We start from the raw sequence: 19,178 nt of genomic DNA, 5'->3' as shown, positions 1-19,178 counted from the left end.
ATCAGGAAAAACTTTTCTAGATAAACGTGTGTTGTCTGTGGGAGACATTATGCGCACAAACCAAAGGCGTCGACCTTGGTAGGGCAATCTTTATTGCATATGAATGACAGGACCTGACATTGCCTCCCATTCATTTTCGTATCTGTATGTATCAGACAGTGGTGAAACCAGTTTACATGGTGTTCAACTGCTGTGGCTCCTGCCTTATGGTCTGCCATGATGTTCACACTAAGCATCATCTGTTTAACACTCCACAGTCTTCCAATATAAACACTTACATTCGGTACACTACCAATATGCTGTAATAACTCCTTATGACACCTGTTATGTCAGTGTTATGCAGGCCTTATGACAGACTTCAAGTAAAGTGTTAGTGAACAGAAGAGAGCCTTCATCAAACTGCGCTTTTCCTTCATATATGTCATGAACAGTTTTATACAACTTTATATATATATATATATATGACACATGGTTTCCAGACTACTAATAAACATTGCTGTGGTAAAACAGTTTGACGTTATTGGAACTCCTGGCATACAGAAGCATTATTCTTCTCACCACAGTGGAGTGTACACTTCAAAGGGCCACTAAAGAGTAGGCTATACACTTCAGGGCCCTAGAGTGTTCCTGTTCGCACGGGTCTGCACTATCTGTACCTGAGGTAGCTCATACAGATAGATCTTAACTAAAAGCCACATCTACATAGCAGCAAAATAAAACAAATCATTTCGTAGCACAAATGAACAAGGAGACATGAGAAACCAAGAGTTGGACTTGCTAAAGCTTTGCATGTGCTCAACGTTTCACATGTTATTTCCCATCTACAATATAAAACGTGAAGGTAGAATAGACAATAAAACAGTAAGGGAAGGGTACAATTTCAAAGCAAAGTGGGAAATAAGAGAATTATGTTTCTAGGCGTTTTGTCTTTTATTCATTTGAGAACAGGTGCAGACGGGGCACTGCCTAGTGAGAGTTCAGTACATTGAGTGTGTTTGACCCCCTGTACAGACTGAGATTGCAGATATGTCACTCCTCCAGATGATTTGAGTATTGAAACCTTAATCTTTACAATAAAGCTGATCCTTATATGGTTTCATTGTGTTCTGCTAAACAGACGTCATTGCCTGAACAGGCCTAGCACTCAGCACATTGTAGAGGGATGGATCCACGGAGGACCTCAACTGCCTAAAACCAACTTCTTTCACACAGCCAGATTATATTAATCCAGGAGTAGATTTCATTCTTGACTTTATGAACATATTAAATATGAGCTTCTGTCCGACAGTCTGGGACTGAAGCTTAGCCTTAGTCCAGGACTATTTCAAGAAGTCATGTCCATGAAACCAAATCATCTTGATTATAAGTGCAATTTAGTCCAAGGTTTACTGTGAGTGGCAAACCAACTGATCTATTCTGGGGATTCAAGCCACATCCCAAATCGACCTCTAGCACCAACATACTGGTGTAGATCTGAACTGACTGCAGAGGTCTAAGCAATATGGAGAACATTCCACTTGGCCTATCCAGGCACAAGGTGGAGATAGTTTAATGCCTATCCAATCCCTTCAGATCTACAGGAAGTGCCTTAGTAGAAGCTAGTGGACTATTTAGGAATGGACTTCTGATGGGGATTCCAATAAACAACTAAACGTGTTGTTTTTTGTTTACAGTTTACCTCTCCACCAATAAGAGCCCAGTTCAACATTAGCAAGGGGTGTGGCCTAGCCTCACTTAAGTCCCCATGGCAACAGACACAGCATGTCCAATGGCATGCACAAGGGGTAGAGCTTCTCTTCCTTCCTCTCTCTCTCTCTCTTTGTAAAGCAGGTACACCTTCAGGATCAGAACACAGTGCAACGTTTCGGCAAAGCTACCTGGAAACATTAGCAGTGTCTCCACCTCCACGCTGTCTTTCTCTTTCCCCATCTCACATGTCATCCATTCCATTCTATTCAGCCAAACAAATTCACGTCCCTTTCACTGCGGCTGGGGGATTCTGAATACCCAACACCACTCCATTTCCCATATTAGGATCAGTTCTGCTATAGGATTGGCCGGTGGGCCTGTCAGTCATGTCCATCAGCCATTCAGTAGGAGGAGATTGAGGAGGAGGCGGGCTGAAGGGAGCCTGAGGAGTTGGTGCGTCTCATGTGAGGGAGGAGGTATGTGTCAGTGCCCAGCTGGTGAACGTCGAAACGAGCCTCCTTACGGTAGGCCAGACAGCGTCGGATAAACGCCTGACAGGGAGAGATAGAGAAGGAAGATGGAGCGAGAGATGTTAGTTAATCTATAGAATATGGATCAGCTTCTCATGCTTTGTCTGTCCTAGTCACATTCAGACATGTCCTGACGAGTGTACAATTCAGAGTAAGTATGAGTCACCTTGGCCTCTGTGCTGGCCTGGGGCTTGGCAGGGAACTGGACCTCGGTGGCTTTGAGGATGGTGTTCTCCTGAAGGATGTCCTGCTGAGACTGGTTATGGCCAAATGGCTGCATGAACACACACACAGTTAAAACAAAACTGAGGTATAACTGACTGGGCCTAAAATTCACCTTTTGGGCTACCAACCACTGTGGTAAATTATTTTACAAGAAATTACAGATGCTTATGCTTTGCAATTTTTCTAAAACAATAAATGCATTACTAATAAGAAGTAATGTAGTATTTTGTTTATTTCATTTTTTGTGACCTGAGTCTTTTAACCGAAATGTCACAGATGACAGATGTGTCACAGATGACAAATATGTTCACCTGCCCCTTTAAGGGTGGGGGGGTTACCGTGGTAACCTCCAGTCATGTTTGTTCCTGTCATGTTTGTTCCTGTGAGATTGAGTCTGACTAGTTAGTAGAAGCATTGTCTTCTCTCCCTAGCAGTAGAAACTCAAACATAGAAAACAACCTCGCTTGTGAACAAAACAATGGAAATAGCCAAGAAACACAAGGACAAAGTCTCATTTCAGTAGATTTTTGCTATAAGTAAATTAGACCAACTTTTACTTTGAAAACAACTACTGCAGTATTTATTTGACTATACATTTTATCATAATTAACGTTTTTTTTCTCTTCACAAATACGAGTGAAATGCTCAAACTGTGAAGCCCTGACCACCCGCCAACGAGGCTGGTAAAATAGACATCTTACCCGCCAATGCCAAAATCTACCCGCATTTGGCAGGTGTTCATTTTAGGCCCTGATCACTGAGAAAAATCAAATGAGTACACTTCAGAGGTACCCTAATGAGTGTGAGTGCTTACCTTCCGTCCATAGAGGCACTGGAAGAAGATGACCCCGACTGACCAGACGTCCACTTTGTTAGAGATCTTAGGAGGCTCCTTGCCTACTACAAAACACTCTGGGGGAAGGTACCTGGACAAGAGGAAAACATGAAAGCAATATACAAAAAAAACCTAACTATTTGTGTGTCATGTGTTGTGTGTCGTGTCTCACCAGTATGTGCCAGCTCCCTGTGAGGTGAGATCCATGCCGTCCACACCATAGTTGTCATCATCCATGATCTTAGACAGCCCAAAGTCTGTGATCTTTATCTCTCCACATGCAGTCCCATCCACCAGCAAGATATTACCTGCACAAGAGGCGTGAGTTGAGTATGTGTGTATGTCACCGACACAAACATGAGTCACTGTGTGAACGAGTGTGTTTGTGTGTGTGTGCCTGGTTTGAGGTTGTAGTGTGTGTGTGTCACAGGAGGTTGGTGGCACCTTAATTGGGGAGGACGGGTTTGTGGTAATGACTGGAGTGGAATCAGTGGAGTGGTATCAAATAAAGACACATGGTTTCCAGGTGTTTGATAGCATTCCATTTACTCTGTTCAAGACATTATTATGAGCTGTCCTCCCCTCAGCAGCCTCCTGTGGTGTGTGTAACTGGTTTGAGGTCGTAGCGGGTGTGTGTGTGTACCTGGTTTGAGGTCGTAGTGTATGATGGGGGGTTTGATCTCATTGAGGTATCGCAGGGCATTGACTATCTGCATGACGATAGACCGCGCCTCCTTCTCTGACATCAGCTTGTTCTGTTTCAGATAGAAGTCCAAGTCGTTCCCCTCACAGAACTCTAGAACCGTACAGAACCTAAAGGCAGAGAGAAAGAGACAGAAAGAGAAAGCGTGAGAGAAAAATTGCAAGATTATGTTATAATGCTGTAATTGCATCAAATGATTGTTTTTGCAACAGAATAGAGGATTCGTATAACTCTATTGTGTCTGTGTGAACTGAAAGTGGGCCTCTGGGAGATTCAACACTGACAGGAGATTTACGATGTCTTTGGGTGATATCAGGGAGATGTCTTGGGGCCAGACCCTGGTTTCTACACAATGAGAACAGTTTTTACAGCCGATACTGTCTGCTGTGAATTATAAGTATCTTTCATACAAATCTTAACCTTGTGACCCATTCCATACATCTGTTGTTAGTCATGTTGACTGAAGGAGAATGGACTTTGCTATAAAATGCTGTGGCTCAAACCAGCTTGTTGAGTTCTCAGTGATCACCTCCAGGGGTGATTACCGACCAGCTCCATTACTGCACTAATTAAATAATTAAGTTTGTTTGTTTTTGTAATCCTCTCGATTACAATAATTCCACCACAAGAGAAAAACAGAGAAAGAGTGTGAGCAAGAGAAACAGAGAGAAACAGAGAAGACAATGGACTCCATTAACTATAACCTAAGAGGCATCTCAACAGTCTAAAATGGCTTCCTCTCCTTCATCTGATCTGTGAAAGAACTGTACTATATTTGGGGTAAAACGTCACTTACGTGTCTGTATCCAGGGAGAAGTAGTCGTAGAGTTTGACTATTCTGGGATGGTCCAGCTGTTTGTGTATCCGGTATTCTCTACAGGCATGCCTGGGACAGAAAACAGTATTGTGTGTAAGCAAGTCTGGTCAAATAACGTTTAAAACTTGGATGTAAACTTGGTTGTAAATTCTGCGTCTCATACTTGTGGTAGTTCTCCTTCTTCTCCTCTCTCCAGTTCTTGTTGAGTTGGTGGATTTTAACGGCTGCGTAGCGCTGCTCAAACAGGTCAAAGGCCTGAAGACACAGAACACACATCAAACAAACACTCACAAGCACAGGTACAGTATGGATCTAGAATCTCTTAATAATCATTCACAAGCACATACTAGTAGTCAATCCATACCTTATAGACTTCACTGAAGCCTCCTCTGCCTAGCAGATACAGCAGCAGGTACCTCTCATTCAGAGTGGGGTGGTCTTTAAACCTGACAGACAGACAGATAGACTGAACAGGCTGCTCCCTATAGTATAAAAGGATAATTTACCCACATAACACCAACAAGAGCTGTGGCTCAGTCAGTGGAGCATGGCACTTGCAACGTCGTGGGTTTGATTCCTGCTTGGGCCATCCATATATAAAATGTATCCACACATGACTAAGTTGCTTTGGATAAATGTGTCTGCTAAATGGCATATATTACAATTATTATCTTATGAACACCTAGAAAGTATCAACTTGGCAGTCAGCCACACTACAGCTACTGGCCTACGGATAGGTAGGCACTAGGGTTGGGTTTTGAACCAGGAGACAGAGCTGGGGTCAGGACTTCTATATGATTGCGTCTTCCTGTCTTGTACTTACGATGAGCTGTCCTCATTGTTGATCCTTTTCAGCTCTCGGATGTGGAGGTTCCTCACCCTCTCCAACCTCTCCAGCTCTGCCTGGATCTCAGCCTCCTCCTGAGAGACAGTCAACCACATTACTCAGACAGTTAATCGTATTCATTTTGGGATTCGGGACAATAGTACTTTGAACAAACATGTTTGTGTTCATAGTGAAACCAACCTTCTTCAGGTGTCCCAGGCGAAGCTTGAAGATCTCCTCCTGCTCATGATACTCAGCCAGAGTCAACCTAAAAAAAAAGTTGATAAATGTCACTGCACCAACAACGCAAAAGTGTGTGTATCCATCTGCCCGTGCGCATGCATGCCTGTATGTACAAGTGTGTGTGTCCCACAGTGTGTGTGTGTACTCACATCTGAGGCAGGGAGGGTTTGAGGAAGGGGTCGGGGTCATTGCCGTTCACAACCTTGGCTTTGCGCTGTTTGGGTTCGGAGGTGGTTCCTAAGGAGAGGGAGGGGGAGGAGGAGGGGTTGGGAGGCTTCCTTTTGGCTAGCAGCTTCCTCTGACGCTCGATCTCCTCTCTCTGCTGGTTGATACCCTCCTGCTGCCTACACACAGAGAGAGTGTGTGTGTGTGTGGGGGTTATAAAGTGTTATAGCAGGTCATAAGAAAGTAATCACATATAACAGGTCAAAAGAAAGTCATATCACACATAACAGGTCATAGGAAATGTTATCGTTTCATTATGTTTGGAGAGCAGACCATGTACATACAGTATATTATATGTGGGTTTGTGAAGTGTGTGTATTCTCACTTGACAAGGTTCTGGAATGCGTATCCGTCGGTCCACTGTTCAGTGTAGGAGGCTCCATGTCGTACAGTGGTGAAGTGACCCAGTCTGAGACGGTCCTGCATGCTCTTCTCTCTGCACGACTGCTTCTCCTGGGTGCTCTACATACACACAAATAGACGCCAGTTACACAATCGCACATGGGCTTGTGTCAGTAACAGACATCCATACAAACAAATCAACACCTTCTCTATGAGTAGTTTCTTGCTCATTGTGATGCATTTGTTCAGTCTCTCCTTGTATTTCTCCAGGAGTTTCTGCTGTTCATCAATCTGTCTCCTCAGGTCACAGTTGGCCTGGAGGGAAAACAATACATGTATAAACACACAACAGTACACAACCTCTACCCATCACCTATAGTACCCTAACTAGTACAACCTCTAACCATCACCTATAGTACCCTAACTAGTACAACCTCTACCCATCACCTATAGTACCCTAACTAGTACAACCTCTAACCATCACCTATAGTACCCTAACTAGTACAACCTCTACCCATCACCTGTAGTACCCTAACACCTATAGTACCCTAACTAGTACAACCTCTAACCATCACCTATAGTACCCTAACTAGTAGAACCTCTAACCATCACCTATAGTACCCTAACTAGTACAACCTCTACCCATCACCTATAGTACCCTAACTAGTACAACCTCTAACCATCACCTATAGTACCCTAACTAGTACAACCTCTAACCATCACCTATAGTACCCTAACTAGTACAACCTCTACCCATCACCTATAGTACCCTAACTAGTACAACCTCTACCCATCACCTATAGTACCCTAACTAGTACAACCTCTAACCATCACCTATAGTACCCTAACTAGTACAACCTCTACCCATCACCTATAGTACCCTAACTAGTACAACCTCTACCCATCACCTATAGTACCCTAACTAGTACAACCTCTAACCATCACCTATAGTACCCTAACTAGTACAACCTCTACCCATCATCTATAGTACCCTAACTAGTACAACCTCTACACATCACCTATAGTACCCTAACTAGTACAACCTCTACCCATCACCTGTAGTACCCTAACACCTATAGTACCCTAACTAGTACAACCTCTACCCATCACCTGTAGTACCCTAACTAGTACAACCTCTACCCATAACCTATAGTACCCTAACTAGTACAACCTCTACCCATCACCTGTAGTACCCTAACTAGTACAACCTCTACCCATCACCTGTAGTACCCTAACTAGTACAACCTCTACCCATCACCTTTAGTACCCTAACTAGTACAACCTCTACCCATCACCTATAGTACCCTAACTAGTACAACCTCTACCCATCATCTATAGTACCCTAACTATTACAACCTCTACCCATCACCTATAGTACCCTACCTAGTACAACCTCTACCCATCACCTGCAGTACCGTAACACCTATAGTACCCTAACTAGTACAACCTCTACCCATCACCTGTAGTACCCTAACTAGTACAACCTCTACCCATAACCTATAGTACCCTAACTAGTACAACCTCTACCCATCACCTGTAGTACCCTAACTAGCACAACCTCTACCCATCACCTGTAGTACCCTAACTAGTACAACCTCTACCCATCACTTATAATACCCTAACTAGTACAACCTCTACCCATCACCTGTAGTACCTTAACACCTATAGTACCCTAACTAGAACAATCTCTACCATCACCTGTAGTACCCTAACTAGTACAACCTCTACCCATCACCTGTAGTACCCTAACTAGTACAACCTCTACCCATCACTTATAATACCCTAACTAGTACAACCTCTACCCATCACCTGTAGTATCCTGACTAGTACAACCTCTACCTATCACCTGTAGTACCCTAACTAGTATAACCTCTACCCATCACGTGTAGTACCCTAACTAGTACAACCTCTACCCATCACCTATAATACCCTAACTAGTACAACCTCTACCCATCACCTGTAGTATCCTGACTAGTACAACCTCTACCCATCACGTGTAGTACCCTAACTAGTACAACCTCTACCCATCACGTGTAGTACCCTAACTAGTACAACCTCTACCCATCACCTGTAGTACCCTAACTAGTATAACCTCTACTCATCACGTGTAGTACCCTAACTAGTACAACCTCTACCCATCATGTGTAGTACCCTGACTAGTACAACCTCTACCCATCACCTGTAGTACCCTAACTAGTACAACCTCTACCCATCACCTGTAGTACCCTAACTAGTACAACCTCTACCCATCACCTGTAGTACCCTAACTAGTACAACCTCTACCCATCACGTGTAGTACCCTAACTAGTACAACCTCTACCCATCACCTGTAGTACCCTAACTAGTATAACCTCTACCCATCACGTGTAGTACCCTAACTAGTACAACCTCTACCCATCATGTGTAGTACCCTAACTAGTATAACCTCTACCCATCACCTATAGTACCCTAACTAGTACATCCTCTACCCATCATGTGTAGTACCCTGACTAGTACAACCTCTACCCATCACATGTAGTACCCTAACTAGTACAACCTCTACCCATCACCTGTAGTACCCTAACTAGTACAACCTCTACCCATCACCTGTAGTACCCTAACTAGTACAACCTCTACCCATCACTTATAATACCCTAACTAGTACAACCTCTACCCATCACCTGTAGTATCCTGACTAGTACAACCTCTACCTATCACCTGTAGTACCCTAACTAGTATAACCTCTACCCATCACGTGTAGTACCCTAACTAGTACAACCTCTACCCATCACCTATAATACCCTAACTAGTACAACCTCTACCCATCACCTGTAGTATCCTGACTAGTACAACCTCTACCCATCACGTGTAGTACCCTAACTAGTACAACCTCTACCCATCACGTGTAGTACCCTAACTAGTACAACCTCTACCCATCACCTGTAGTACCCTAACTAGTATAACCTCTACCCATCACGTGTAGTACCCTAACTAGTACAACCTCTACCCATCATGTGTAGTACCCTAACTAGTATAACCTCTACCCATCACGTGTAGTACCCTAACTAGTACAACCTCTACCCATCACGTGTAGTACCCTAACTAGTACAACCTCTACCCATCACGTGTAGTACCCTAACTAGTACAACCTCTACCCATCACCTGTAGTACCCTAACTAGTATAACCTCTACCCATCACGTGTAGTACCCTAACTAGTACAACCTCTACCCATCATGTGTAGTACCCTAACTAGTATAACCTCTACCCATCACCTATAGTACCCTAACTAGTACATCCTCTACCCATCATGTGTAGTACCCTGACTAGTACAACCTCTACCCATCACATGTAGTACCCTAACTAGTACAACCTCTACCCATCACCTGTAGTACCCTTACTAGTACAACCTCTACCCATCACCTGTAGTACCCTAACTAGTACAACCTCTACCCATCACCTGTAGTACCCTAACTAGTACAACCTCTACCCATCACCTGTAGTACCCTAACTAGTACAACCTCTACCCATCACCTGTAGTACACTAACTAGTACAACCTCTACCCATCACCTGTAGCACCCTAACTAGCACCTAAACTCACCCTAAGCAGGTCATCTATGCGTCCCTCTTTCTTCTCCAGGTCCAGACTCTTGTTGCTCTCGAGAGCAGCCAGTTTCAGACCTGTCAACTCTGTCTGGAGAGAGACAGGAGAGGAGTAGGTGAGAAAGAAGTGTGACAGGTATGAGGAGCATAAGGAGATGTGATAAGAGTTTGAGGAAAGAGAGAGTGTGCAAGTCTTACCTGAACACATTTGCTGGAGGAGGCTTTGTGGTTCATCAGGTGATCTCCGAAACACAGACTGGTAGGAGAGGAGCTGTTCTGTCTGATCTACAGAGAGACAACACACATACAACACTGTTATAAACAAGGTGATGAAACACACACCAAAACCCAAAAAGGTCCTACCACGTGTGTATACTTACGTTAGAGCCAGGTGCAGAGTGAGCACCTTGGTGGGAGTTCTGTGGTGAGCGGAGGAACTGGGGTAGAGCCCTCACTGGACTGGAGCCACTCCCCCCCTGGAACTACACATAGGAAACAGCAGGGTGAGGAACAGGAAGTGACATCACATACATATTGCCCAGCAATACACTATGAAAGTCCCGCCTACTTCTTGGATCATGCCCCATACTGTTTTTGAATGCATTCATTTAAGATATATGTATAATTATATTTGTATTTGTGGATTAATTTTGTTCTACCTAATGGCTTTCATTAAAGTTTTCCATTCTCCCAAGTGACGCAGTGGTCTAATGCTTCCAACACACCGACAGCGTCGTTGCGCAAAATAGTCGCAGCATCATCTGGAAATGTATGCAACAAAAGGTCAACATTCACCTTCTGCTACCATTTCTGTCAAGCTGTCTACACATACATTCGATAAATCCAACGCATGCACCACAATGAACGCACTGCAACTGCCTTTGCAACACGGCAAGGCAAACGCAGAGTTTCATTGGAAATGAATGTAATTCTGGTGTACCAAAATGCAATGACGCTGTCGGTGTGTTCGAAGTGTAAGGCGCTAGAGCCGTCACTACAGACCCGGGTTTGATCCCAGGTTATGTTGCAGCCGGCCGAGACCAGGAGACCCATGAGGCAGCGCACAATTGGCCCAGCGTCGTCCGGGTTAGGGCAGGGTTTGGCTGGCCGGGATTTTCTTGTCCCACCGCGCTCTAGTGACTCCTGTGGCGGGCCGGGCGCAGTGCACACTGACTTCAGTCGCTAGTTGTACTGTGTTTCCTCCAACACATTGGTGGAGCTGGCTTACGGGTTAAGCGGGTAGTGTGTAAAGAAGCAGTGCGGCTTGGTTGGATTGTGTTTCGGAGGACACACTCGACCTTCGCCTCTCCTGAGTCCGTACGGGAGTTGCAGCGATGGGACAAGACTAACTACCAATTGGATAATTGGATATCACGAAAAAGGGGTAAAAAGTAACATTTTTATATATATATTTTTATATAGATACATACACACACACACACACACACACACACACACACACACACACACACACACACACACACACACACACACACACACACACAGATATATATATATATACAAATCTCAAAATAAAACGAGAAAAAAATAAGAATATATTATTAGAATAATAATAATAATAATAATAATAATAATAAAGGGTTTCCATTGCATTATATTTTTTATTATGGAAAACCTTAAAGGTATTGGGTAGAAGTAAATAATCCACTAATAGGAACATCATTTTACATGCATCTTAAATGACTGCTTTCTCAAATATTTGAAGACATGCATAAATTTGAGGACACATTTGTGGAATCCCATTCTTAAAACAGCAAGGGACATGATCCATAAAGTACATGGGACTTTCATAGTGTATAGAAGAATGTCTCAAGTTGGGAAATTCACAATGTCAACCAATCACAATCATCACACCACGACCCAATCACCAATCATCTCACTTAACCTAACATAGCAGGCGTAGAAAGATGCCTGAGCAGAGTCCCTACTTCCATTTTTGCAAAGTGCATATAAATAACGAGTCTGGAACAACTACATAATACGACACTCACATCAAAGTAGTCACTGATCTTGGGCCCCCGTGTGGAAGTCTTCCCTGTGGTAGAGGAGAACACAGAGCAGATACCGTGGGTTAGCAACGCATTAACACAGATACAGAGGTTAGCACAGCCCAGGGACCTTACAACAGAATGTAACAATGACACTGTGTCACCTTGTTTAACGGAGAGTGACATTCAGAACATACACTACATGACCAAACGTATGTGGACACCTGCTCGCCGAAGATCTCATTCCAAAATCATGGGCATTGATATGGAGTTTGTGCCCTTTTGATGCTAAAACAGCCTCCAGGCTTCTGGAAAGGTTTTCCACTAGATGTTGGAACATTTCTGCGGGGACTTTCTTCCATTCAGCGACAAGAGCATTAGTGAGATCGGGCAATGATGTTGGGTGATTAGGCCTGGCTCGCAGTCAATGTTCCAATTGATGCCAAATGTGTCCGATGCGGTTGAGGTCAGGGCTCTGTGCAGGCCACTCAAGTTCTTCCACACCGATGTCAACAAACAATTTCTGTATGGACCTTGCTTTGTGCATAAGGGCATTGTCATGTTGTAACAGGAAAGGGTCTTCCCCAAACTGTTGCCACAAAGTTGGAAGCACAGAATCGTCTAGAATGTCATTGTATGCTGTAGCGTTAAGATGTCCCTTCACTGAAACTAAGGGCTCTAGCCCGAATCATGAAAAACAGACCCAGACCATTATTCCTCCGCCACCAAACTTTACAGTTGGCACTATGCACTGGGGCAGTTAGCTCTCTCCTAGCATCCGCCAAACCATGAATACTCGGTCGGACAGCAGATGGTTAGGAATAATTCATCACGCCAAAGAACACATTTCCACTGCTCCAGAGTCCAATGGCGGAGAGCTTTACACCACTCCAGCCGACGCTTGGCATTGCAAATATCTTATTTACATAAGTATTCACAGCCCTGAGTCAATACATGCTAGAATCCTCTTTGGCAGCGATTACAGCTGTGAGTCTTTCTGGATAAGTCTCTAAGAGCTTTGCACACCTGGATTGTACAATATTTGCATATTATTCTTTTTACAAGTCAAGCTCTGTCAATTTGGTTATTGATCATTGCTAGACAGCCATTTTCAAGTCTTGCCATAGATTATAAAGCAGATTTAGTCAAAAGTGTAACTCGGCTATTCAGAGTTGTTTTGGATTTGCCTTAAATATAATGCTTTGAATTCATGACATAAAGTTTGTTTCTTTGCCAAATTTCTTCCAATTTGAATGCCTTTTTGCAAGGGGTGTGCATACTTTCTGAAGGCACTGTATGTATGTGTCATACCCTGGCTGTTCTCCGATTGGATGTCAGCTTTCCTCTTCCTTCCTCTGGGCGACTCAGAGTGCTTCTTCTCAGGGGTCTGAGAATAAACAAATAGTAAATCACTTTTCTGACATTCGCGTGTCCCCTTAGGAAGAGAGTGTATGAGTGTGTGTGGTGGTGGTGGTGGTGGTGGTGGGGGGTAGGACAGTAGGAAGGAAGAGTACGTACAGAATATGCAGGAGAACTCCCCCTCTTCATATCAGAGTTCTAGGGAGAGAAAGATACATTAAAAAGAGAGTGAGGAGAGGGTGAGACAGGGATGGAGGAAAGATAGCGAGGAAGGTTGAAAGAGGGAGGAAATAGAAAGATTGAGGTGGGTCATGCAAGGACAAACAAAGATATCATTCAGTCTCCTGATTAACTGTCCATGGTTCCAAAAATGTAAATGGCTACATAGACAAAATGCCTGCCTTCCCTGTCTCCACTCAAACTAAATGGCGTCTTTTCTTTTAACAGCGAGTAAACCACCTGTGTGTCGGTGATATGGTGTGACATCTAATCACTGAAACTAGGCCAGACCCGTCCCTCACTGACATCGTCTCTGCATAGTGTGTGTGTCTCACCTCTGACTCTTTGTCGCTGGAAGAGCCGAGACTGCCATAGCTGTGGTTGGAGCACTCGTTGGCCAGACCCTGGACATACAGACAAGTCAGACATAACTGTTTAAGAGTGTGTGTGTAATGTGTTATTTTCATGTGCTTGCCTTTAAAAAAAACTTTTTGGTGTGTCTGGTATGAGTAAAAACCTGCACGTGTGCGTTATAGTATTTATGTGTGAGATAGTAATTGCGTAATAACGGGTGTGTCTGTCACCTTGGCCCCGCCGCTGGCGCTGCTTCCTACGGTGTTGCCGCTGACCGCACCCATGAACCTGGCCTCCAGAAGCTCCTGCCTGCGAGGGTCCAGGCTGTGCAGCTCCTCCATGGGGCCTAAACACAACATAACACATATGGCTATGTAAGGATACAACAAACTGTATCCGACTGTCTCACACTACTATCCACTTCAAATAAGTTCATATCAGATAAGTGCAAATGGTTTGAGTGCAGTGCACTTCACCAGTCCCACATCAACTTAGCCTATCTGCTTTTAGTGAACACATTATGGACAGCACCAAGCTATAGCACTTACAGTACCAGTCAAAAGAGTTGTGATGCTGGTTGAGAGAATGCCAAAAGTGTGCAAAGCTGTCATTAAAGCAAAGGGTGGCTACTTTGAAGAATCTAAAATATAAAATATATCTAAAATATATTTTGATTTGTTTAACACTTTTTGGGTTACTACATGATTCCATGTGTCATTTCATAGTTTTGATGTCTTCACTATTATTCTACAATGTAGAAAATAGTCTAAATAAAGAAAGATCCTTGAATGAGTAGGTGTCCAAACTTTTGACTGGTACTGTAGTATGTATCAGGTGTCAACAGTATGTTAGTCTGTATGACCAATACAACCTAGCAGTCAGTATTTGGTACTGGACTAGACAAGCACATTAGCTCCGATTCAACAGCTGAGCTGTGGGCCTGAACTTCAACTCAAAGAGTTAACTTTGCCTTCCTGAATCACCAAAACACACAACATGGAATGTCTGACCCTGACACTGACACACACCTTATGACAGAGGTGCAAGTAAAGGGAAACCAGACAACAGTTATAATGCATTGACAACCGCCAACCACTAAATATGTCCACAGGAATACCACATCCAGGCCTCATCTTGACCCCAGTCCAGCAGGAAGCCATAGTTACATTGTTATTACAATCCCAATTGGAATATTTTGCAACAGTAACAATTGTGACACACTAATACACTAAAGTAATGTGAGCCTCTGTGACAAACTTCCGTTTCGATGGCATCAGAGTCACAGGCTTTAGTTCTGTTGCATGACAGCAACATTCTATTCTTGTTCTGATGTTGAAGTGATCAGAATATAGGCCTACACTTCTTTGTTTGGCAAAGAACAAGGAATTTGAATTCATCATAACTCAGTGGATTCGCATGGACCTGCAGTAGCATTGCTGTTCGACGGAAGACTAAAGGCAACTAGCTACCCACAGCTGTTTATCAGAGGTCTCGGCAACATCGCTAGCTAACTACATAAACAACAATGCCTTGGGCTTGGCCATCTGTCGGGCCAGCGGTCTAGACTGCTCTCAGTCCTACTTGTTTTCCACTCAATCGGTCTGCTCCTGTCTGAATATTCCATCGCTATTGTTCTACTGTAGCTGAGTGCTGACACCTTTATAGCGAGGTAACGTTAGCTAGCTACTGTACTGACTGTAACTGACAAGGTTCGGCCATCAATTCGCGGCAACCATTGACATCCATATTTCCGTCGAATTGGGGCGATATAACTGGAAACAGTATCAATTTCCCATCGAACAGACTTCGACGAATGACATCGTTGCTGAATTTACCTTCCTTGGTCTTGGTGGTGGCCGTTATGTGTTGTTGAGAAATCGTTAGGGACGAGGATAGCTGCGACCAAGATGGCGTCGCCTCCAAACTTCCACCACCACTTCCACTGTTACTTTGGACACTCATGAAGCCACTTTACTAGTGAGAGAGCAGACACACGGCCGTCCGTGCAAATCCGAAATCCCAAAAGTGCATCCACCATCAGGCAACTGCTACATAGCCACGGAAATCAATCTAATTTTTACCATTTTTTTGTAAACACTTATATTTCAGTAAGCTCTGCAGTGCGTATGCGTCTTGAAGTAGCATGCTAGGATAAAATGTAACCTTTGCATCGATCGAGCGGCTGTCAGCATCAGTTCGCGAACAACGCTCCAATCCTGGAATAGGCTATCGCGAGGTTAGCGCCATAGCAATATATCAATAGAACCGATATCCAATTAGACCGTTCGAATAATGTATGGTCAATCATTATCATCTCAAAATTCTGTGCCACATTTGAATAACGTGTATTTAAATGACAATGTATATTGTTCAGCCATGTTGGATGATGTACCAATTTACAGATCAGCTCCAGAAATGTACCACCCAAAAAATGCATGAGGTCAAAAATATCTACTAAGCCTATATCTATGATTGGCGCGCACCTCGCTCGTGCTGTGGATGAGATGATGCGAAAACAATGAAGCGACACCCCAAAAATGGCCGTAAGTCACACAAGTTCATTTCTCCTCGCACGAACAAAATATTGAATTAAATGGTAGAGGAAAAATCACATGACTACAATTTATTTTCTTTATACTTTTATTCGTATAAATATATGAATGCCTTTAGGTCTACACATCCATTGAAAAACGGCTTCTGACTACAGGCATTTTCAGATGTCAGGATTTGTTTGCGAAGGCTGTTCACTTGGTGTGTGTGTGGGCTGTGTGCATGGTTGAATTCCACTACACACTGGCAAGTTGAAAACATGAGTATTGTTCTATTGGCCCATATTAAAAATGAATCTCATAAAAAAGAAGTGAACATGCTTGATGAAGGAGGACAATGTTATGATCTACAGATGGAGAAAATGCTTTGTTCCAAATCTGGTGCAATGCATCAGCCAGCTAGGTCTATATGTTATGTTGTTGTGGTGAAGCTTTTGTGACGTCACTGTGGAATTCACACACACACACACACACACACACACACACACACACACACACACACACACACACACACACACACACACACACACACACACACACACACACACACACACACACACACACACACACACACACCTTTATTTGGATGTGTTTGTGTTGGTCATTGGGTGACTTAACTCTTTACACCCAAATGGAGCCGACTACACTCACTGTTTTATGCCAATGAATACATTACATCAGCAGGCTTGAATGAAACAATGTGTGGATATTTCATATTTAATCTTTTGTTCTCTGAACTGGAGCTTGTTTGTTAGAAGGTTTGATATATTTGACTGTGTGTGTTCCAAGTAAGTTGCATCAGGAAATATGTTGTATTTGGTTGAGAAAGCGAGTGAGGTACACATATACACACACACACACACGATATGCACCTGCTCATGATAAAAATCAGGTTATGTCATGAGGTGAGTTTCCATGGTAACAGTAACAGAGTGATAGCCTTTTACAGGCATTGTCACAGAGTGATAGCCCTTTACAGGCAGTATTACAGAGTGATAGCCCTTTACAGGCATTATTACAGAGCGATATACCTTTACAGGCATTATTACAGAGCGATATACCTTTACAGGTATTGTCACAGAGGGATAGCCCTTTACAGGCATTATTACAGAGCGATATACCTTTACAGGTATTGTCACAGAGCGATAGCCCTTTACAGGTATTGTTACAGAGCGATATACCTTTACAGGCATTATTACAGAGTGATAGCCCTTTACAGGTGTTGTTACAGAGCGATATACCTTTACAGGCATTATTACAGAGTGATAGCCCTTTACAGGCAGTATTACAGAGTGATAGCCCTTTACAGGTATTGTCACAGAGCGATATACCTTTACAGGCAGTATTACAGAGTGATAGCCCTTTACAGGCAGCATTACAGAGTGATAACACTTTACAGGCAGTATTACAGATTGATAGCCCTTTACAGGCATTATTACAGAGCGATATACCTTTACAGGCATTATTACAGAGCGATATACCATTACAGGCATTGTTACAGAGCGATATACCTTTACAGGCAGTATTACAGAGTGATAACCCTTTACAGGCATTATTACAGAGCGGTATACCTTTACAGGCATTATTACAGAGTGATAGCCCTTTACAGGCAGTATTACAGAGTGATAGCCCTTTACAGGTATTGTCACAGAGCGATAGCCCTTTATAGGCATTGTTACAGAGTGATAACCCTTTACAGGCATTATTACTGCGTGATAACCCTTTACAGGCATTGTTATAGAGGAAGAGGAATATTTAATAAGTGCAATAGAGTGAACAGAAACGCACACAATCCTATTCTCTTCCCATCCACACAAAAATAGCCCAAAATAAAACTACAGTTCATGTTGTGTAAACAGGATTATAAACTGTGTGGTTCAAGCCCTGAATGCTGGTTGGCTAACAGCAGTGATATATCAGACCATATACCACGGGTTTGACAAAACATTTATTTTTACTCTTCTACTTAGGTTGGTAACCAGTTTATAATAGCAATAACTCACCTCAAGGGTTTGTGGTATATGGCCAATATACCACGGCTAAGGGCTGTTCTTGTGCATGACGTAATGCAGATTGCCTGGATACATGAGATGAGTTTCCATGGTAACAGTAACAGAGCGATAGCCTTTTACAGGCATTGTTATAGAGTGATAGCCCTTTACAGCCATTGTCACAGAGTGATAGCCCTTTACAGCCATTGTCACAGAGTGATAGCCCTTTACAGGCATTATTACAGAGCGATATACCTTTATAGGCATTGTCACAGAGTGATAGCCCTTTACAGGCATTATTACAGAGCGATATACCTTTATAGGCATTGTCACAGAGTGATAGCCCTTTACAGGCATTATTACAGAGCGATATACCTTTACAGGCATTGTTACAGAGCTATATACCATTACATGCATTGTCACGGAGTGATAGCCCTTTACAGGCATTGTCACAGAGTGATAGCCCTTTACAGGCAGTATTACAGATTGATAGCCATTTACAGGCATTGTCACAGAGTGATAGCCCTTTACAGGCATTGTTATAGAGTGATAGCCCTTTACAGGCATTGTTATAGAGTGATAGCCTTTTACAGGCATGGTCACAGAGTGATAGCCCTTTACAGCCATTGTCACAGAGTGATAGCCCTTTACAGCCATTGTCACAGAGTGATAGCCCTTTAC

General features: G+C 43.3%; 2 protein-coding genes across 3 annotated transcripts in view; one reads left to right on the top strand and one right to left on the bottom strand.

Annotated features, from left to right (window-relative positions):
- Window positions 1–71: 71 nt before the first annotated feature.
- LOC109874622 (serine/threonine-protein kinase tousled-like 1-B) lies at window positions 72–16,164 on the bottom strand. 2 transcript variants are annotated; one of them, XM_020466616.2, is made up of 22 exons: window positions 15,793–16,164; window positions 14,188–14,303; window positions 13,939–14,007; window positions 13,544–13,582; window positions 13,337–13,412; window positions 12,029–12,072; window positions 10,397–10,498; window positions 10,215–10,301; window positions 10,015–10,107; window positions 6,640–6,750; window positions 6,419–6,555; window positions 6,018–6,212; window positions 5,827–5,893; window positions 5,623–5,720; window positions 5,164–5,245; window positions 4,963–5,054; window positions 4,779–4,868; window positions 3,923–4,092; window positions 3,452–3,587; window positions 3,259–3,370; window positions 2,386–2,493; window positions 72–2,240 (listed from the first exon to the last, which is right to left on the bottom strand). In XM_020466616.2, the coding sequence occupies exons 1-22, from the start codon at window positions 15,917–15,919 to the stop codon at window positions 2,091–2,093; spliced, it is 2,301 nt and encodes a 766-aa protein (XP_020322205.1). In that variant the 5' UTR covers window positions 15,920–16,164; the 3' UTR covers window positions 72–2,090. The 2 variants fall into 2 exon arrangements, with proteins under 2 accessions (XP_020322205.1, XP_020322207.1); XM_020466618.2 differs by lacking the exon at window positions 13,544–13,582 and having other exon boundaries at window positions 15,793–16,112.
- Window positions 16,165–16,235: 71 nt separating this feature from the next.
- The window catches only part of LOC109874625 (cytoplasmic dynein 1 intermediate chain 2), a 58,764-nt gene continuing 55,821 nt past the window's right edge, over window positions 16,236–19,178 (top strand). The window contains exon 1 of the mRNA XM_031810469.1: window positions 16,236–16,500. The gene's annotated coding sequence lies outside the window, so the exon portion shown is untranslated. The remainder of the gene's footprint in view (window positions 16,501–19,178) is intronic.

Source organism: Oncorhynchus kisutch, linkage group LG30, assembly GCF_002021735.2.
Source record: "Oncorhynchus kisutch isolate 150728-3 linkage group LG30, Okis_V2, whole genome shotgun sequence".
Taxonomy (NCBI): domain Eukaryota; kingdom Metazoa; phylum Chordata; class Actinopteri; order Salmoniformes; family Salmonidae; genus Oncorhynchus; species Oncorhynchus kisutch.
The sequence above is the reverse complement of the archived record's forward strand: the minus strand, read 5'-3'. Positions and strand labels throughout refer to the sequence as shown.